Genomic DNA, 21,365 nt, shown 5'->3' with positions numbered 1-21,365 from the left:
AACAATCATACACCCATTCAATCCAAAAAAGACTAATGAGCCATGAGGAGAATACCATATTACCTTATAAAGCAAGTTCAGTTATTTTTATTAGACAATAAAAATGAATATTTCATCCTTTACAATTCATGATGATTTAAAAACTATCAGATACCTAAAACTTAATAAGGTCAAGTTTGGGTATTAAAAATTCACATTTGACTAAGATTTTTTTGAGTAATGATTTTGAGTTTGGATTCGAGTACTCATTGGCATTTCTAAATAAATTATATATATATATATATATTATTTTTTATTGTTAATTTTTCATATTATTTTTTTAGAACCAATTATTCTTTTATCTATTATATAGTCATGTAAAAATAATCAAAATATTTATTTTTTGTTTTTTTAATTTAAAATCGCTTTATATATCATAAAAAAATAATGTTTTCAATGGAAAAAATATTCTTGCCAAAATTTGAAGAAAAGAAAAAACGGGTTTTGGCTAAAAAAACGCAGCTTTTTCTACTGAATTTAAAACTCTTGAAATACAGAAAATCATGGTTGGAGAAAAAACGACCTCCCGACATACCCTCTTTCCTGACAAAGCTAAACATGAAAAAGAAAGGAACAACAACACAGTTACATTTATGGCCCATGCAGGTTTCGAACCTGCGACCTTCGCGTTATTAGCACGACGCTCTAACCAACTGAGCTAATAGGCCAAGTTATGTTGACCAAAAATAATAAAGTTAAATCACTGTCATAATTGAATGGACTCCATACCGTGCCAACTAAAAGGCTGGTAAATAGTAACGACAGTTATATGGCAGCTACGCCAAGACATCTGTATGAGATTGTATAAATAATTATTTTTTTATTTAAAAATATATTTAAATAATTTATTTTTAATATTAATGTATTAGAACATTTAAAAACTATTTTTTTTTAATTAAAAGAGAGATTTAACCATACTTTAAAAAAAACCAAGGAAAGTGATCTCCGTAAAAAAATACAACATAATAATCCTGCCACCATCCAATCTATTTGTGATTTTTTTTTGGTATAATATATATATCTAAATTTTTTTTTTAGGGATGTCAATGAGTCGAATCCAAACTAAAAATCATTATTAAAAAAATTCTTAGTCAAATATAGATTTTTAATACCCGAACTCGACCTGATTGAGTTTTAGATATATTATTTGTGATTTTTTTTGGTATAAAATTTGGTGTTTTATTGAATCAGTCTAGCAAATTATTATTTTACCAATAATATTTGTATCTACTAACGAAATTACAATTAGTAGCATCTCTAACCCACTGTTGTTCCAAAAACAAAGAGTTGAGGAAAAGGATCTCCGCTCCGTTTACTTTCCGATTCCAATTTAGTATTTAAGATGATGGCATGAAAAGGCCCTCCGAAGCTTTCATTTTCATGCTTAGACAACCAGAGTTGATAGCTAAAATGGCTCGCATTTGCTTACATGCTTCACCACAAAAGGGGATCGGAATGCATTACCCTCCTCCTTGTATTTGAACAGTATTTGAAAACATGTTTAAAACTATATTTTTTAAAAATTTAAAAAAAAACTTAATTTTTTTTATTTTTATATCGCTTTAATATGTTTATATCAAAAAAAATTAAAATTAAAAAAATATAATTTTAATATATTTAAGAAAAAAAATATTCAAAGTACCAATCACTGCCACGTATTTTAAACTCGTATAATGTTTTTCTGACAACTCCATCTCAACTACCTTCGAAAGAATCAACCGATGAAGATTAAAAACAAAAAACATTTTGGTCCCATTTTGAAAAGTATACCTCTTCATCTCGAGACACAAGACACGGGTGACGTTCTCAATCACTTCACATACCTTGTTTCTTGTTGACAGTGACACAAGAGCTTGGCCTGTTCAATTAGCTCCCTCGCAAGGAGCCACTCCGATTATTGATACATCCATGATTCGATCATTGTTTCTTAACCGTCCACCTAGCATCGGTGAGTTTTTTTTTTTAATAAATATATTTATATAACGTACCCATGGTTTCAGAAACGAGTACTACCGTATGAGTGTATGTTTTTTTTTATTATTATTAATATGAGTGTTTGGTCCAATTTTGTGTATCTAGACTAGTTTTATTGGCCTTAAAGTTAACAACCATATAACTCTTCAGTGACCATCATATTAACTTGACTGGTCTTGGACTTAGTTCTGTTAACGAATTATTATATAATTATGTTTTTTTATAAATTATTTTGTATTTAAAAATATATTAAAACATTATTTATTTATTTATTTATATCAACACGTTAAGATTATTAAAATATACTAAAAATATCAATTTAATATCTTTTGAATAAAAACAAATCGTGCCTGTGTTGATTTAAAAGGATTACAAAAAATTATTTATAAATTTTTGAATAATTTTATTGACAAATTTGAAGATTTTGGTATCATTTTTCATTTTCTATGAACAATATTCAATCTAAACCCTCGATCAATCAGGCATGAATGTGTTCTCGGCCAATTATTATAGTTACATGTAAAAAAATTAAGGGATCTGACCTTTTCAATGGTGATTTTCATTATTCATCGAAAGATAAATCATCATGGGTTTCATTTTTGCCGTGCTCTTTTTTTTTTTTTTTTTTTTTATCAATCTCTATTTCTTTGTAATTCCACCATCCTAAATTATATTAGCATGAGATTTTTATTACTTTACATGCTTTCACTTATATGAAGCGTTGGAGAATATTTGACGTTTAAATTAAATATTGATGCTGCAAGATAGAATTTCAAGTTATGCTCAAATAAAAAATCAAACTAATAAAGATTAAAGATCAAATTTAACTTAAAAACAAATTGTTTATCATTTTTTTTTGTAAAAAAAAACAATGAAAAAACTTAATTTTAGCCACTAAAATTTCAATTTATGCATTTTATGATCCATGTAGTTTTGGATTTTTATATATTGATCCTGTTCATCATTTTTATCATATTTTTAGTCCTTGAATGTTTAAAGATGATTAAGAAAGTTATTGGAAAATGTTTACAAGAAAAAGTGTTATATTAATGATACATTGACCATAAAAAAAAGTCAAACTTAAAATTCGTATGTTTATTTTTAAAAGAGGAGTTTAATAAATATGGTTTTGTTATTCAAACATGTCAAAAAAAAAAACAAAATTAAATCTTACAAATTTTATTTTCAATTATTTAATTTGATGTATGTTTTTTAGAAGGATTGAATTATGGTTTAAGCTTGAAAATCACTTTTATACACGAAATGTTTTTAAGTAAAAAATAAATAAATTAAAATTGAAGTTTTTATGATTTTAAGAACTCGAAACTCATTTTTTCTCAGAAAATGACGTGTTGTTCCTGCGCATCCATTATAATTTTTATATATATATATATATATATATAAAAATTAAAGCGGACGTTGTCCTTGAAAAAAAGAAAGAAAGTTAGGCATGGATGCTCTTTATTCCAAGCCCATATGCTATTGGCCTGTTTTTCAAACAAACCGTACCTTTTTCTCTCTCTTTATAACCAGATGGTAATGGTATCGACCGTCAGATCTTGAAAAGGAATAGTAGCATTGTTTAGTCAGTGGTGCGGTGCTATTGAGTTGAGACATATGGACGGGTCTCCGAAGGAGTGCCGACGTGTCACGTGTAACTTTAATGAATCTAAACCATGCATGGGCCGGGACCTTTTCTTTTCTCTCACAGTATGGGCCACAAAATATTTTAGTTGGGTGGAGCCCATGCACATGTTAGTCAAGGCTAACGATTGACCCAAAACAGCAGTGTTGTCAAGACTTGGTTGGTGGTCTCAGAAACAATAATGTCGCTGAAATATTACACGTCTAATCAGAGAAAAAAAGAGCAAAATGCCAGTCTACGGATCACATGCTTTATCGTGGAATAGACGGAATTGTCACCGAAATAACTCCTTAGTTTTAAATCTTGGTTTTATAAAAATTCAAATAATTTTATTTTTATTTGTAGACTTGTTTTTTATTTTAAAAAACACGTTTTATTTATTTATTTTATATACAAAATCTATCCATCAAAAATTTAATCAAATATATTTTTTAAATATGTATTTTTTTAATCCTATTTTTTTTAAAAAAAAATTATAACCTTCTAAACAATCACAATCCAAAACATACATTTTATATGAAAAATCTCATTTTCGTCTTCATCATTTTACTTCATCCTTTCCTTATTTATTAAGTTCTCGTCTCGTTGACATTACTAGCAAAAAAAAAAAAAACTGTTTTTTAAATATATTTTTCTTTAATTTTTAATTTTTTCAATATTTTTTTTTAAAATATCTTTATTTGCTGAGAATGAATATATATTTTTTTAAAAAAAATACATCAATAGTATAACTATTTCTCATAAAAAATTGAATTCATAATTATAATTTTTTATTTGATTTTATTTACATTAAAAATTTATCATAAAAAGTTATATTATTAACTAAAAAAATATTTATAATAAAAATTAAATTTATAAAACAATCTAAACAAAAAAGATATAAGAGATAATTTTAATAAATTACATTGCTAAGAGACTCTTATACACAAAAGAAAAAAAAACTACATGATTCATGTCCTTTTTTTTTTTACTTTAAAAAAAATTTGATAAAAATAATATTAAAAATATTCAAACTCATTGCAAAGTTAAAAAAATTAAAAAACTAGTTTTTTATTTAAACATTAAATGAATATTTTTTCTTCTAATTTTAGTTTTTCAAAAAATAAGAATATCATTCTGTTTTTGGACTAGACCATCCCTAATTTCTTCATTGAAACCTGCAAATCAAGTGTTTTTTTCACCGATTCGTGCATTTTTTTCAAATCCTAGATTCCCCATTTTTTCCATTTTTTATTTTCCCTGGAAAAAGAGGTCTCATTTAAAGAAAAATCTTATTGACAGTTAAAACTAAAAACATCACAAACACGGGAGAGAACGTCGTGAAGCCGTAAAAAGTCCTAAAATTAAAATGAATAATTATATAAAAAAAACTCCAATAAATTATTTATTTTTTGACTTTACTTTAATTTTTTAATTAAAATTTTATTCTAAAATAAATTCATAATATTTTACATCATCATCGACTGTACGATGGTCTTTCAATATCTAAGGATCTCCGGCGAATGTCATAATAGCTTCGCTGTGAGTGCTACCATGTCTGTGTGCTCAGAGGATTGGATGATGGAGTTGATGTGCTTTGGTTGCCACGAGCTTTCACAATTCTTTTGCCCGCCGGTACCTTCATCATCAACAAGACGGGGGTTATCTCTGGAAATCTCTCTTCCAGCAGCCCTCTTCGAAGGAGGAAGGGGATTTTCTGCATCCGCATCGTCAAACGAAGCAGAAAACTCAATCCTACGAACTATTATCCCCAGAGGAATCTTGCCTATCAACAGATCTTATCTTTCTCACCACATGACTATCAAATAAAATTTCAAAGCACACTCTTTCTACATAAGTGATAATACCGCCGCTGGATGTGCCGCAAATTCCTTAACCTAAACGCAGAAATTTGACAAATTAATAAACAATTGCCTAGAAAGAGAGAGAAAGCGATAGGGTGAGGAAATTAGTCTCAATTCACAAAAATTAACCCTAATCCTTTGTCTAGCTACAGAGGTGGGAAAAAGAAGAAGCAAGAAAGAGCAAGGAAATCAAAGGAATTCGGAATCCAACAACTAAAATCTCGAGACCCATATAGAAGATAGAGAATAAGACTAAGTTTGGCACAACATTCCAACCGAATTTTTCAAAAACATTTGAAAATATATTTTTTAATTTTTTTATATTTTAAAATCAGTTTAATATGTTAATATTAAAATAATATTTTTAAGAAGAAGCAAGAAAGAGCAAGGAAATCAAAGGAATTCGGAATCCAACAACTAAAATCTCGAGACCCATATAGAAGATAGAGAATAAGACTAAGTTTGGCACAACATTCCAACCGAATTTTTCAAAAACATTTGAAAATATATTTTTTAATTTTTTTATATTTTAAAATCAGTTTAATATGTTAATATTAAAAATATATTTTTAAAAAATATTATTTTAATATATTTTCAAAAAAAAAAACTACGACTATTATTACAAATAACTTTTAAATTAGAAATGGAAATTTACAATAGATTTCATGCACAGTAATTTAAGCAAAAGTGAAGAGAACAATTTTTTTTAAAATTCTTATAGGAAATGAAAAGGAATTCTTGATTCGAGGTGCTTCAAATATATATATATATATATATATATATATATATATATATATATATATATGTGAGGATAGTTTTAATTTTTTTTATCCAAATTGAAATAGTTTAGTTTTCTGTTCAAATTGAAAATCCGTGTTAAGCCAAAATGTAGAGTATAATTTTTGAAGAAATAGAAATAAAGTAAAAAAATTAATAAACTACATAGGTTTTTTTTTTTATAATTATTCAAAATTTAAAAAAAAAACAAGAAAATTCCCAAACAAAGAGGGCAAACAGGAACTTCACTCCAGGGGCGTGTTTAGAGCATTGAGTTCTTGAGTGCCGGTTTAAATAAATAAGAATACATCTGCTGATGTTTGCTGTCCCTCTCCAGTTTTCTCTTCCTCCTCGCTAAACCAATCTCGAAGGTGGCGTGCATGGTTGGGCACTAGCTAGCTAGGCCTCGACAATTAGAGAAACCCTTAATTACGGGCTTAACTTTATCAACATCAATGTCTCAGGATTTTATTTATCATCATGCTTACCAAATTACATTCCTTCTTATCAAAAGTACGTAGGAGGAAGAAAACCCCTCCTTTGACCTTTCTTTAAACCCTCTTTTTTGACGTTCACACTCATGACTCCTAGAAATGAACGAAGCAGGCATGCGGTTTTATAAAAGCTCACCAGACTAGTTTTCTAATGGTTCCCCCGCTTTTCTAGAAAGGAGATTACAAACTTTTTTTTTTTTTAATGAAATCAATTGACTTTTATAATAATATTAATAATACTTGACTTGGGGTAGCTCAACTGGTTAGATCTTGAATTTGCTATCTAATAGTGATCATAAATTCGAGTCCTTTTAAAATCATTAGAGATTTACATGATTGTAAACTACAGAATTTATAAAATTAATCAAGATATACGTAAACTAATTTAAATATTTACATTGATAATAATAATAAAAAAATACCCAGCTTTACCGTGGTAGAATGAGCTTTCAAATATTGGACTTGTTATCAGAACATTATTGATGACACATCAATTTGCAGTCAGAAGGAGCTTGCTAGTTTTCTGATGCCTCCAAAAGGACCAACGATGTGGAAAATAACAATCTCGTAGGCCATCTTCGAATTTATCGTCACGGTTCCCCCTCTTTTCTAGAAAAGAGATTACAAACTACCGTCACTTTTTTTTTTTTTTTTATGAAATCAATTGACTTCTATAATAATATTAATAATACCCAGCTTAATCACAATAAATAACTCAACTGATCAATTTTTAAATTTATTTTTTAATAGTCATGAGTTTGAATCCTCTCAGGTTATTATAGGTTTACAAGATTATTAATTTCAGGACCCGTGAGATTAGTCGAGATACGCGTAAATTAATTTAGACACTCATGTTATTAATAATAATAAAAATTAATACCCGGCTTGACCGTGGTTCAATGATCTTTAGTTTAGAAAAAAAAAACCCACCGCATTAACACACCTAAAAAGATGAAAAAGAAACACATAACCCTAAAGAGGCAAAAAGAAGAAAAAGACCTAAAAATCATCCACCGTAATACATCTCAAAAGATTCTCCCTCAAGTACAGTTGACACACTTATATGTTGTCTAGACGGTCCGACCCAGAGGGAATTGGTTCTGCAGTGATATATAGCCATAACAAAAACTTTCGCGGGAAACAAACAGAATCCTTGGCCAAAACTCGTTGCATGATTGTTGCCCGGAGATACATGCACTGCTATATACTACTGATTTTTGCACATTGCCACGTTTCCAGCATCAAAGATCAAGGACACCTGCGATCTTTCTTTGTGCAACACGTGGTAAGCGCATGTGCTTTTATCATTATCTTACATGTAGTAAGCTCATGTGGCGATCATGATAAGACAATGATGATGCATGTAGATGATTTGCTGTATAGACACTTCATCTCTTGCATAATGCAGAGGTTGGAATTTAACACGTGGGGTGGATCACGGAGGCGATCACTGAGGCTTATTGTGTCGGGGTAAATGATTTGCACGTGGTTCTTACTTCTTACAAGGGACAGAGGATCTAGAGATTAAGATCTTGGCCATCAATTTTGATTAGCAGCAGTTCATGATGTTTGCCTAAATTAAGGTAAAACTCTGTTGGTATCTGAAGTGCATGACTTTAGCTGCTGACCGGTAAATTAGCAGAAACTGTAACTGTGATTCATCGGCGATTGCATGAAAGAGTAGGATCATTCGGCTTGGTTTTACCTTTTTTTGATAGAGGGAATGTACAAATAGTTGTTAAGAAGCAAGTTTGTCACAGAGACTAGTCGAGAGCCCAAGGATGCCCATTGAACTGCTGGAGACACGGAGAAAACACCTACACAGCCCGTTATGAGAAAGCAATTTTGCCTTAAGAGATCGGACCCAAAATGTTCATTGGGCTCTGTAATTGTTTGCAGATTGTATGGATTTGCCAGTATGCAATTTGCATTATTATATCACAGCACCACGGGCTCAATCTTTTCTTATTTTAGAAAATGCGAGAAATTATCAGATTCCTAAAATAAGACCGACCGACTTTCGAAGGTGATTGTCTCTATCAGTCCTACTATTTTTGAATCAAGTGGAACACTACTATTATCCGGAAGAAATTCTTACACTGCCAGTTCACTTTGCTGAATGATTTAAATTTTGGACAGAAAGGAGCTTGCTTGCAACTGCGAATTACAAGGTTTCTTGGTTATTCTTTGCTGAAGGCGATTTTGACATAATGGAGACCGGCTTGCAAATACGAGGACAAATTGAAGGGGAACTATGCAAGGAATCTTCTTGTAAACGTAAAGTTGCAAAATAAATTGAATTTTTGTTCCACCAGCGGAAGTCCAGATGTTCACGTCCAAAATATTACAAACAAATCCCCTCATGGAACAGCAAAATAATTTAAGTACATCACTATAATCTGCACATGTAAATTAACATCATAACACGTTACATAGAAAAAAAGTATGTGAGAATTACATAACCCCACCTCCTTACATTGATGAGTGTAGCACACAAAATGAGTTTCAGTCTCATATTTTCTTTAACAGTTGATGCCACACTGCTCAACATCCGGACCTGTAACTCTAGTGGTGAAAGGATCAACTCTCACCCACAACAACGAAAAGATGGATGCAAGAAGAATAGACCACACGACAACAATGGTGGGTGTCCGGTTCTGGCGACCCATCAAACCTTTGAGGAAAGGGTAGAGATGGACGATCACCCAGAAGGCAAAGAAAAGCTTGCCAAAGAGTGGACCCCACGACTGGTAACCACTGTTGATGGCATGGGATATCCCGGCAACAACACCTACCAAGTTAACGATGAGGAGAGTTGTTGGTGGGATGAGCAGAGTTGTCCATTTAAACATGTACAGTTCAGTGAAATCACCGTCCTCGTCTGATGACTTGGACGTGACAGTGAAGTTGGTGTCAATTCCAGCGAGTACTTTGAGCAGGCCTTGGAAAACAGCAAAAAGATGGGCTGAAACACCACCAATAACCCAAAACTGTTCGTTCCTCCACCATTCATCAATCCCAACACCACTCCACCTCATCTCCAAAATACCGGTTGCAAAGATGGAAAGAAAGAGAGAAATAAACCATATACTTGCGATGTTACTAATCTGCAGCAGAACAAGTCGAGCAAAAGAAAATTAGTAGATGCGAAAGATACAGCGATTGGAAATCTTTTGCAAGTTACACACAGGTAATAAATCAGATGCCAATTGCATGTGTATCCATAAATCACATCCTAAGCGGTTGAAATTTCAACAATTCAGCAATCCATCCAAAATGCCATATTGACAATATTTCGTTTCTTTAAAATCACACATATTAACCTACTACCTCCCTCGAGGCAGATCCCATGTGCACAAAAGAGGAGCGCAGAGAAACAAAATGCCTTCAAGGCCAAGTTTGGACATAGAGGCAGCATGGACAGACATTGAGGTGTAACTAACCTGTGGAATGATGAACTTGTCTGTCAATAGACAGATAGCTGGAAGTGTGCAGTAAAAGAGAAGAGGAATGGCGGTGATTGGATAAATGGTAGTGTTTACATATGCAAACCTCTCGAGCCATTTCAGCCTACCACCATAGCCATACCAAATTGGACAATGCCGACTGAGAAGAATTTCAACAGAACCTAGAGCCCATCGAAGCACTTGGTTCAGACGATCAGAAAGATTAATAGGAGCAGACCCTTTAAAGGCTGGGCGCTTGGGCATGCAGTAAATTGACCGCCAACCACGGGCATGCATCTTGAATCCAGTAAGAATATCTTCTGTAACAGAACCATAGATCCATCCTATCTGCAGTTCAGAAACAAGCATTCATGTCTGGTGAGGAATCAAGAACTGGAGTATGCAAAGATTGTTTGAATGCAGTGAAATCAGCTAAATTAGAGAAGTTTGTAATGAACAGCTAGAATATATCTCAGTTGTACGGTTTGCCTAATCTAGAGGCCTACTTTAGGCCTTTAAACTCTGTAGTACGGTAATGGAAGGATTATCGTGTAACAGATCACTTTTTTGCTCATGATTATATTTTCCATCCTCCTCCTCATAACTAAGACAAGATCTCAAGAATATTAGATCTTGGTCCTCAAAACCACAACATTCCTAAATTTCCTCAATAACAGCACCCAAATGGAAGTCAAAGCAATAAAGTAAAAGAAATAAGCACACCTCAGATCCCCAATCTGTTTTGTCCTCGTATCCACAGCTGATGACATGAATAGCCTCTTTAAGAAGAGTTTCTGGAGTTGCAGACTGAGGAACACCGCCATTCTCCATGAGTGTGGAAGCAACAAAAACAGCTGACTGGCCAAACCTCTTCTCCAGGCTCGTCTGTGACATGAGAAGTGACTTCTCATCATCAAATCCAGCTCCTGAATTTTCAAATGTGCATAAAAAATCTTAGCCACGCCTATTATAATTCAGTAATTTGAAAACCAAAAAGATTCCATCTATCAATTCTTGCTACCCAGGCAAGGTCAGTTGGTACTTCTATAAACAATTAACTATTTTCCCACAAAATTAAAAAATACGATGTATCTTGCTTCTGCACTAAAGGTTTACAATAATATTGTTTCAATGACCATTATAGAGTTGGTTAAAGACCGGATTCAGTTTCATGGCTAACTCATCAAAAGATACTGTTGCTGTTAAACCCTCACCCACAGTAAGAGGATGAAATAAGTGCCTTCTACCAATATTTATCAATGAAACAGAAAGAGAGAACATAGAAATGTACCTTCAACGCCCTCTTCTATATCTTCCAAGCTGAAAACAGGTACAGTTGGATCTGCATGCTTTCCAGATTTCTTCTTGTCAGAGCCCTTTTTACTTGATTTAGAACTCTTCTTTCGTGATCCACCACAGAGGGAAGAAAGGAACCCTGGTTTCTTATGCTTGGGTTTGAGGGGAGGTTCATAACCATACAATGCCGTCCTATTAAAGACACATCCAGTGCCCACATAGACAGGTCCTTGAATACCATCCAAACCCCTCAAGTTTATCTAAATTTCAGGCAAAAAGAAGATATTAAATATAACACTAAACAATGGCAAATGCTTTATGCAGCTTTTTGATAATCCAAATCATCAACACATAAAAGACATAGCACAAAGCCAAAAAAAAACCAAATAAACCAGTTCACGACATCATGCTGGAAAGACAAACATTACTTAATCAATTGATGCAGAACTTACATCAAAGAACACAGTATTGCGATTGGCATATCGATCATTCTTGTCAATGCCATCAAATCTTTGTGGAAATTGAACATAGCAGACATGTTTTCCAAGATTAGGATCCATCATGAAACACATAGCTTCTCTCAAAGCCTTGCTATTGTTTATGTAGTGATCACAGTCAAGATTCAACAAGAAAGGCCCATTAGTTAGCACAGCTGATACACGAACCTGAACAAGTTGCAAGTCAATGTTAAAAATGAGCCCAAAACCGAAGAAAATAATTTACATACATACATCATATAATTACTTTTACTGCTACTACTCACAAGTGAGTTCATGGCACCAGCTTTCTTGTGGTGCTGGAAGCCTGGACGCTTTTCACGAGAAACATAAACTAACCGTGGCAGCTCATTACCATCAGTATCAAGCCCTCCACTTTGCCCTAAGAAAACCTGAAGACGAAATGAAAACTTTCTTAGGTCACTACTGCTTGGGATCAGAGTTCATTTGATCAGCTTCAGCAAACCCAGGAATCAAAATCCAAAATTATCAACAGTTGGTGGCAGAATAGAAGGCATGAGACAGGACATGACATGACAAGGGGAAAACACTAAAGAGTATACAAGGGAGATAATGTGCAGAAAAACAAGATCCAATAAACTGTTCTGGTACGCACAATATCAGTGATTTTTAAGTTTATGGGCTAGAAGAGAAAATTTACCAAACTTGAGAGAATACATCTGCCAGAAAAAAAACTCGAATCATAAGCAAATGCCGAAATGTTGTTACCTGAATCATTCCTGGATGGTCTCTGGTGTTATTTCCAGGCCATGGGGTCCCATCTTGCATAATCCATCCTTCTTCAGGCACTTTTTGTGCCTTGGAAACAAGCCCATTAACACGAATTTTAAATTCTTCATATTCTCTCTGCAGCAAGAGGAAAGAGTTACCATATGAAAGGTTTAACCATGGAAAACATTGGCAGAGTTAAGTAAATGAAGCACTGAATTGATACCTTCATAGCTCTACGATCTTTGACAAAAGATGGTTGCACTTTATCCTTCAAGTAGTCAATCTTCTGTGAAAAGTAGAATTCTGGAGCCCGAGGTTCAATGTTGTATTTCTTGCAGAAGGGTACCCATTTTCTGGCAAACTCTGAAGTCTCAGACAAAGCTTCAAACGTCAACATTGCAGCACCATCATCAGAGACATAGCACGAGACTTTGTCAATTGGGTAGTCAACAGCAAGAATAGATAGCACTGTGTTTGCTGTCACAAGAGGAGGCTCCTTTAATGGGTCCACAGTACTGACAAAAATGTCAACCGCAGCTAGCTGTGATGGTTCTCCTTCATGTTCATATCTGTTACCCATATAGAACAAAAATTGAAATCTTAAATATGGAAAAGAAAAGGAAAGACAAAAAAAAAAAGCATCATTGCTGGAACCAGCATTTACTTGAAAAGTGATCTGATTATAGCAAGGTGGAGGACAGATGCAAAAGAAAGGACCCTACCTCAAAGCAAGCCTGTCCAGGTACGTTTCACGATTTACAGGGAGCCACTTAGGGAACTGATCCAATATCCAGGATATTGCAAACCAAATCTCACATATCACAGATATTAACCACAAAGCATATGCATTGGGCACAGGATTTGTGATTCGGTAATGCAAGAAAATGCAGAGGATAATAAGCCGCAAAACAATGACCATCCTGTATGGATTAATCCTAGAAGAAGGAATGGAAACCTTCCTTGAGAGAGGTTGCCGAGCTTCATCATTCCTGCAAAGACACAGACAAGAGTATTATGGTCTAGTAGTTGAGTGTACCTAGTACCTAGTTTCATGTTATCAATTATTGCTTACTGCCAACGCTCCAAATATCAGAATAGATTGCAGGGTGTGAAAATTTGGAAGGCCCCACTCCCCGGGTCATTATTGTTATGAATTATGAAAACATAATTAACTTAACCACGTGGAAACTTACAGTAGAGAGTCATCTACAAGCACATCTGTGGCGGCATCAATATCTCCAACACCCCTTTCAGAAGGAGCATGGCCAGTACTCATAGGAACAACATTCTTGTCCTGCTTCATCTTCCAGCCATCTACTCTCTCCTTCCAGGCCACATTGCCCAGTCCTGGTGAACCAAACTCCCTTACTGGGTCCACAACCCTCCCATTAGCTGCAAAAGGCACACAGGATGAGTACCACATATGACCACATAGCATCCAAACATATTACACAAGAATGAGAGATATACATGATTGGTGGACATCAGATGCATAAGGGATGTGCTTCCCACCAGCAGCTCCAGGAGATGCCATAGAAATATGCTCAGGAGATGCGGCAGACAGCTCTCCGGAAACCTAAAAGTTAAATGCAGGTAAAGATTAAACTTCAGGTTCATATAAAAAAAAATCATTTCAATTTCAAGGTATTGTTTTTTTTAAAAAAAGGATAACAGCATTCCAGAATCTGATTGACTTTACCTCATGTCCATTGGTAATCAGTGGAATATGGTTATGTGAAACCTCTTTATCATAATTTGCAGCCCCAAGATCTTCCCCCCGTCCAAACGTCATCTGCCAGCTCAACATGCGTTCTGCAATCTTCTGTTTCTGGTTTTGATTTTCTGAAGAGTAATTAAAATCAATAGCTCCATCATCAGCATCACCATCCTCTTCTCTATCACCAAGAATGGCAGGGCTACCTGATATCATTTCACAATCAGTGCTAATATTATTTCAAAATAAATAACATCAAACAAAAACATCAGTTAACCAGTGAAAATTTTCATTTTCCATTCCATTGCATGGAAGAAAGAGTTTTCACATTATTAATGAACATTCAAACGCTAATGTGATATTACAAGATAAAAATTACATGTCCTCAACAATCATAGTTGCATTCAACTCAGAATAACAATCTCTTCATTTTCTGGCATTGGGTAAAGCATCCAGTAACAAAATGCTGTTCAACATACCTTTGTGCCTCCTGTATCTGGTTTTGCACTGAGGGCAAGACTGGTTCCCATCCTTCCTCTCATACTCATAGCAAGGCCTGCACACTGGAAATGCACAAACATCGCAAGCAACAAATGGTTCACCATCCACAGTCTTCCCAACACTGTCACTACAGATCTGGCAAACCTGTCCAACTATACTTGTCATGGGCTTCACCTGCGCAACCAAGCAAAATGCACATTATTTCAGAAACCATACAAGGAATCTGAATGAACCTAGTTCCACCGAGTGACCTAAACCAGACTAAAACACCCAGAGTATTCTAAGAAGAAAAATCACAGAAAACAGTCACAGTTCAAGCTTTAAGTGAGCAACAGTACTGTCTCTCTTTCTATAAATTCCTCAATCAAACCAAAAACTAATTGAATCGCCATCTATACTTACCCCGGTTTCACCTTCTGATTCCATCGATAGCTGCTCTCTTTATCGCAGAATTGAACAGTGGATGGAAATAACTGTTCGGTCTCAACAAACTCTATGCATCCCTAATCATACAGAGAGCAACGAAGCGTCAGCTTCTCTAACTCTCAACCTCAGAAGCAACCTCTTATCTCTCAGAAGTCAGAACTACTGCATAAAGAGAGGATAAGAATCAAACTGCGCCGCTCAATAACTACACAAGATCAACACACAAACTTTATAAATATTATCCACTGAATTAAGCCACCAATTAAGTTTACTGACCATCGCTATTCACGGTAAATACACAGGCAAATTCACCAAAAACAAGTTAATTAACCTCAAATCAAAACGCTAACAAGAAACTATAACAGCATTACAAACAAAGCATTGAAAAATTGAACTTTCTTTCATTTTCTTGGCTACCAAACATAAATTAACAAAAAATGACTCTAAATTGACTTTGAATTCCAGACAAAAACGACACGCTTGGTTCGATCTACTAGAAATCAAATTGAATTTGGTTCAAAATCAAAGCAGTTATAGAAAACAGAAATCAGAAAGTGAATAGTTACTTACAGACTCTAACAGTCAAAGATCGACCGATGCTACGGAGAAAGAAATGAAAGAGGTAGAAAGACGACGAGCAGTGCAAAGTAACAGCTCTGTCTGTTTCTCTCTTTCTGTGTGTGTATTTATTTATTTAAATAAATAATTTAAGTATAGCATTAGTTAGGGGATTTCTTTTTCTTAGTAGGTGTAACATAGCTGTAAATGGATGCGCTTAATAGAGAAATGACTAGAGCTTACAGGAAACGAAAGCGACGACACACCAACAGCTAGATCTCAGGGACGACTCCACCGACACTAAAATTTTTGACTCGGTAATTATCGGAATTGGAAGATCGAAGATGAAACAGATCATACATTGCCATTAATATTTCTTCTTTTCCTTTTGCAAAAACTTCAAAAAAAGAAAGTTTTTTTATTTTATTTTTTTAAATGGAAAAAACAAAAAAGGAGATGAGTGGGAGACGGTTGTTTTTATTTTTGTCTGAAGGTACTCCTAGACTACTACTAGTGTTTGACTGTGCTTTACTTTACTTACCCAATAGTGTCGTGCCACGTAAGACTTGGAAGGTCATCCTTTTTTCTCAACGGCAATAGGAACAAAGCGCGTCCAAAATGAGCGTGTTAAACGACAAGCCCTCGCAGCTGTGGCCCGTGGGGATAATTTCTAACAGAGAAAATCTTTTTTAAAAAAAACAAATGGTTTATTTTATTGGTAATCTGTGGTGGACACTGGACGGGTGGGGTGGGGTTTGTAAGATAGTATTTTGTTATGTGTTAAAAGTTTTTTTAAAAATATTTTTTATTTAAAAATATATATTTTTATTTATTTTTCAAATTTTAGTTTTAATATCCTTATATTAAAATTATTCAAAAACATTAAAATGAAATAATTTAAAGCAGGAAGACTTTTTTTTTATAAAAGGCACGGTTGCCATGGGGTGGGGTCTGTGAACGGTATGCAACTTTGTATTTTCAAATAAAAAAAAGAATAAATAACATATTGCTATTAACAATTGAAAATATTCTCAAATGCTGGTAGCAAAAAAAAAATATAGTGTTTGAAGGAGGGATTATAACATGAATAGAATAAAATCATCGGTGGTGGTTGAGAAAGAGACAATTTAACTAATAGGAGAGGGAGACAATTTTTTATTTGTTTATTAATCTGGATGTTTAGATGAATTTATGTATATCTTAATTAATTTTATGAATTTTAAAATTAATAATAATATAAATTTCTAGTAGTTATTATATTAATATCTACATAATTCAAATTTGAAATTATAGAAAGAGTAAATCTGTTCTAAACTCTGCATGATTGAGAGGGAGACATTTATTAAAATGAGTTGAATTTGAACATGAAATACCAAGATTATGAGCGCCTACCATGCCACGATATTATTTTTCCTTTTTCTTCATAGAACACGCATCTTTCCTATACTAACATCAATCAATTCACATGCTTCAATTCAAGAAAAATACATGTTTGTTAAATATTTTTTAATTAAAATAATATTTTTTAAAGGTTTTTTTATGTTAATACACTAAAATTATCTAAAAATACATAAAAAATATTAATTTTAAAAAATAATTTATTTATACTAAAAAGAAAACACTCCCTCAAACTTTTATCAAAATAGCAAAAAAAAAACCTATAATATTCAAAGTCTTATATGATAATGAAGTAATGATTATTTTTAATTTATTTTTTATTTAAAATTTTATTAATATAATTTTTTTATTTTTTAAAATTTATTTTTAATATTAATATATAAAAATATTTAATTTCTTTTAGCTGCAATACCAAACGGCTTACAAATGCGAAAGCATCCAACTCTATGTCGAAGCTTTGTAATGGAATTTCAACGAGCACTGGACGACACACCATCTGATTATACACGGCAGCAAAATTTTCTTACAGATTTGCTTTCTAGGGTTTTGGATCTCGAAAGGAAGAGACATGGCCTCTTTTGGCTCTTTGAAACCTGCAATTTTCGAAAGAGAAGAGATAAAACAGTACCGTTCTTCACTTCCTCTTTTTCTTTGCATGGACATATCCTTCCATGGACTTATCATTTATAGATTTTTGTTGTTTACAGGAAATATCAATCTCATATTCGAGGCCTCAACGTTTGCGATCGCCACAATAAATTTTTGAACGATTACGGTAAGATTACTACCTCTAATCTGTTTCTTTAATCGAATTAAGTGATCTTGCTGTATGGATTTATCTGTTTAAAGGGATCGATAAAAGTTTTATAGATGTCAATTTGAAGGAAATAATGTTGTTTAATTTTTTTTTTTAAGAAGAACTGAAATGAGGAGGACATAGAAGGGATTTATGCAAATAAGAAGCAATGTGTTTGTAGAATCTTCCTTTCCTTAATGTCCAAAAGCAAAACGGGATGGCGAACAGTCTCCTCCACTAAGAAAGGAAGGAGGCTACAGTCATCCTTATATTTCTTTCCTTTTCCTTTCATCACTGCCAAACTATTTCTCATGGCTTTTTTTTCTTTTTTCTTTCTATTGGGGATGTTTTTGTATAGGCAAGTCGAGTAAGTTTGGTTTGTATAAATAGATATCAAGATCGTTACTGTTTTAAATGGGCAAATTTGGTTTTTTTTTTTTTTTTTTTGCAGTTAGTTTTATGGGAAAGGAAAATCTACCAATGAAAAGCTGCTGATTGAAATGGACAGAAACGCCCTAAGAGAAGGATACCGGTATGTTGATTCTCTTATGATTTTTTTTTTTATCTTGTTGCGTTTGCCTAGTTATCAATCATTTCAAGGAGGTGAGCGCCAGTTAGGAATTATTTGGCACAAGCTGGTTGGCATATCTTTTAATTTCTCATGTAATAACTGGCAATCAGGTGTGTAAATAAGGAGTCTGTGGCCCAATTTAGTGTTAGAACAAGAAAGGGCAGGGAAAAAAACATAGATTCTTATTCAACAAGAGGGCATCCAGTGGCCAGTTAAGTGATGGGGATGATATGTTTCCATCCAGCCACATGCGTTTAAGTTTAATTCACTGTTAGTTGTATTTATCCTGTGTTTCCTTTCATGCTCAATCAACACTGAATCGTTTTCAATCATGAATCCTATTCCATGACACTCTTGACGGTGGAAATTTACTCCTATATGGCCAATCTGTCCTCTTCTGTAATGCTAGACTCTGCAATTTTCATCTGTCACCTCTCTTTGATTTTTTAAGGCTCGTACGTTCAGAGGAAGATGATATGGATACATCCTGGGAGCAAAGGCTAGTGAAGCGTTTTTATGATAAGCTTTTAAAGAGCATCCTTTGTGAATGGATGTTGTTCAATGGTCTGAACAGTATTGTTACTCCTACATCTGAAATTCACTTCAATATACCGTGAACTTTAACTTTTTGAAGATAATGCATAGCTGACATGTCACTCTACAACATTGGCAAGGTGTGTGGTTTCCCATTGCATAAAGCTGTTTAATCTCAGCTGTAATGACTTGAAATGGTCACTCTGATGATCTTAAGAGTGTATTTCTTTGTTTCCCCAGAAGAATCAAAGTAAAGTAACCGCGAAATATGAGTTGTAGATTGGGTTTTCCTCTTCTGAGATTGCACATTCTTTTCTTCTGTCTCATTACATATTCTCTTAGCTATTCAAAACTAGTAACTATCTCCTTCTTTATCATCCAGCTGATACAAGGTTATGTTCTTGTCTATCCTACCACGGATAATATGCAATCTCTTGCTGTGACATGCCACTGGGTTCATGTTTTTTCTGTCTATATGGCGTAAACTTTGAAATCAACATATATATATATATATATATATATATATATAGCATGCACACTTCATCATATGAAAAATGATGTACATGAAAATACAATAAGGAAAATATGTTTTAAAATGGCCGATTAATAACAAACCGCTAAGGATGAATTGATTAGAAAAGCTCAAGTTTTGAAATTAATTGGTAAAAATACCCGCTCATGGGTGAATCAATTAAATATAAAATTTTGAAAATGATCGTCAAAATAAAATGATGATGGGAGAATCAATCAGAAAAAATGATTGATAAAAATAAAATTTTCATGGATGAACCGATAAGAAACATATATTTTGAAATTAATTGGGAAAACAAACTGTCCATGGTTGAATAAATTGAACACAAGATTTTGGTACAACAGAGATGCATCCACATAAAGTATGAGCCTTGCTGAGTTTGGAGAGGCGTCGTGTCTTAATGATATCCTAGTTGAAGATAAGACCACTAGACTCGAGAAAGTCGTGACATGGATGAAGTTGGCCCATTAACTAATTACTTGATTATATGTAAATATTATGTTGTATTTTTTTTTAATAATATGTTTGTATTTTATTATATTTTTATAAATGTTTTATTCTTGTTAGGTTTTGATATATTATTATTATTGAGCAGACATGAATTTTCATATTTATGTCGGAGCATTAGAATTTCAAACAAAAAAATATTGGTGAACGAAGACAGCAAGTATAGGGTGGTACTAATAAGATTATTATTGGTTTAGGACCTTGATTTGGATTTAGGGTTTTAATTTAGATTTTAATAAGGGTTAGGGATTGAATTTAAAATTAGTTCTGGGAAATGGCACATCAAGATAGAAAACGTTGTTGAGACCGGTGATTTTTATATAAAACGTTGTCGGAACGAGTGTTTTGTAAGAGAATTGCTGGTCTCAATAATGATTTCTATTTGTTTATGCTATTTTTTTTTTATAAAAAAAAAAAATCATGGTTGGTTCGAAAAAGCACCCCGATATTTGTGTATATAATGGGACAAAGTTAGGGCAAAAGTTGTACAGGATAGTAAAAACATTGTATTATGCGTGCCTGCAGTCCAAGTTAGGAAAAGACGAGATGCTAAATTTTAACATCATTTTCTCGAGTTGGCTGTTATTAGTGGGCATTATTAACTCTTTTTAATGGGCCTGCTTGTGTTTACCCCGAATTGAACGCTAAAATAACAGCGCCCTCAAGCAGGCATAAGCATAGAGGCATCCATTTTCCCAAATGGGCCTGCTTGTGTTTCCCAAGTTTGGTGTTTTATACTGAGTCAGTATGAATCATGAAGGTTTAGGCGAGTTCACTCTATTATCTTCATTAGGTTTTCAAGATTCTTTTGAAGATGAGATTAACAGGGAGGCATTTTTTTCCCTCTAGAGGGCGATAAAGAATGAGTGCCCGTGCCATCTCAGCTCGGCTTGCTTTGCGTGATATATTTCATGTAATAACAGTAAACAGCCCGTCGTTTTACAGCCACACGAGACATTTTTAAAGAATAGTTAAAATCCAGGCACTGAGTATGTAACACTCCAATATATGTTAAAGACTCGTAACTGAACTCCAATCACTAAAGTCTTCATAAAACAGGCATGAAAAAAGGAGAAAAGAATGA

General features: G+C 33.5%; 1 protein-coding gene, 1 long non-coding RNA gene and 1 other non-coding gene across 8 annotated transcripts; 1 reads left to right on the top strand and 2 right to left on the bottom strand.

Moving 5' to 3' along the window:
* Positions 1-633: 633 nt before the first annotated feature.
* On the bottom strand, positions 634-707 carry TRNAI-AAU (transfer RNA isoleucine (anticodon AAU)). Its single transcript has one exon. It is a non-coding gene; the product is annotated as a tRNA-Ile (tRNA).
* An 8,332-nt stretch (positions 708-9,039) lies between these two features.
* On the bottom strand, positions 9,040-16,333 carry LOC7482283 (cellulose synthase A catalytic subunit 3 [UDP-forming]). Of its 5 annotated transcripts, none has more exons than XM_024608170.2 (15): positions 16,187-16,333; positions 15,362-15,547; positions 14,938-15,133; positions 14,444-14,664; positions 14,215-14,320; positions 13,938-14,136; positions 13,467-13,733; positions 12,968-13,313; positions 12,742-12,879; positions 12,279-12,404; positions 11,968-12,180; positions 11,511-11,775; positions 10,943-11,145; positions 10,217-10,567; positions 9,040-9,880 (listed from the first exon to the last, which is right to left on the bottom strand). In XM_024608170.2, exons 2-15 carry the CDS (start codon positions 15,383-15,385, stop codon positions 9,296-9,298), a joined length of 3,240 nt encoding a protein of 1,079 aa, XP_024463938.2. In that variant the 5' UTR covers positions 15,386-15,547; positions 16,187-16,333; the 3' UTR covers positions 9,040-9,295. The 5 variants fall into 5 exon arrangements, with proteins under 5 accessions (XP_024463938.2, XP_052311815.1, XP_024463941.2 ...); XM_052455855.1 differs by lacking the exon at positions 16,187-16,333 and adding an exon at positions 15,960-16,125 and having other exon boundaries at positions 15,362-15,544; XM_024608173.2 differs by lacking the exon at positions 16,187-16,333 and adding an exon at positions 15,956-16,119.
* A 1,404-nt stretch (positions 16,334-17,737) lies between these two features.
* Positions 17,738-19,571, top strand: LOC7482284 (uncharacterized). Of its 2 annotated transcripts, XR_002983664.2 has the most exons (4): positions 17,738-17,965; positions 18,049-18,116; positions 18,589-18,669; positions 19,160-19,571. It is a non-coding gene; the product is annotated as an uncharacterized LOC7482284 (long non-coding RNA). The 2 variants fall into 2 exon arrangements; XR_002983663.2 differs by having other exon boundaries at positions 18,589-19,571.
* Positions 19,572-21,365: the final 1,794 nt, after the last annotated feature.

This window comes from Populus trichocarpa, chromosome 9 (assembly GCF_000002775.5).
Source record: "Populus trichocarpa isolate Nisqually-1 chromosome 9, P.trichocarpa_v4.1, whole genome shotgun sequence".
NCBI classification, from domain to species: domain Eukaryota; kingdom Viridiplantae; phylum Streptophyta; class Magnoliopsida; order Malpighiales; family Salicaceae; genus Populus; species Populus trichocarpa.
The sequence above is the reverse complement of the archived record's forward strand: the minus strand, read 5'-3'. Positions and strand labels throughout refer to the sequence as shown.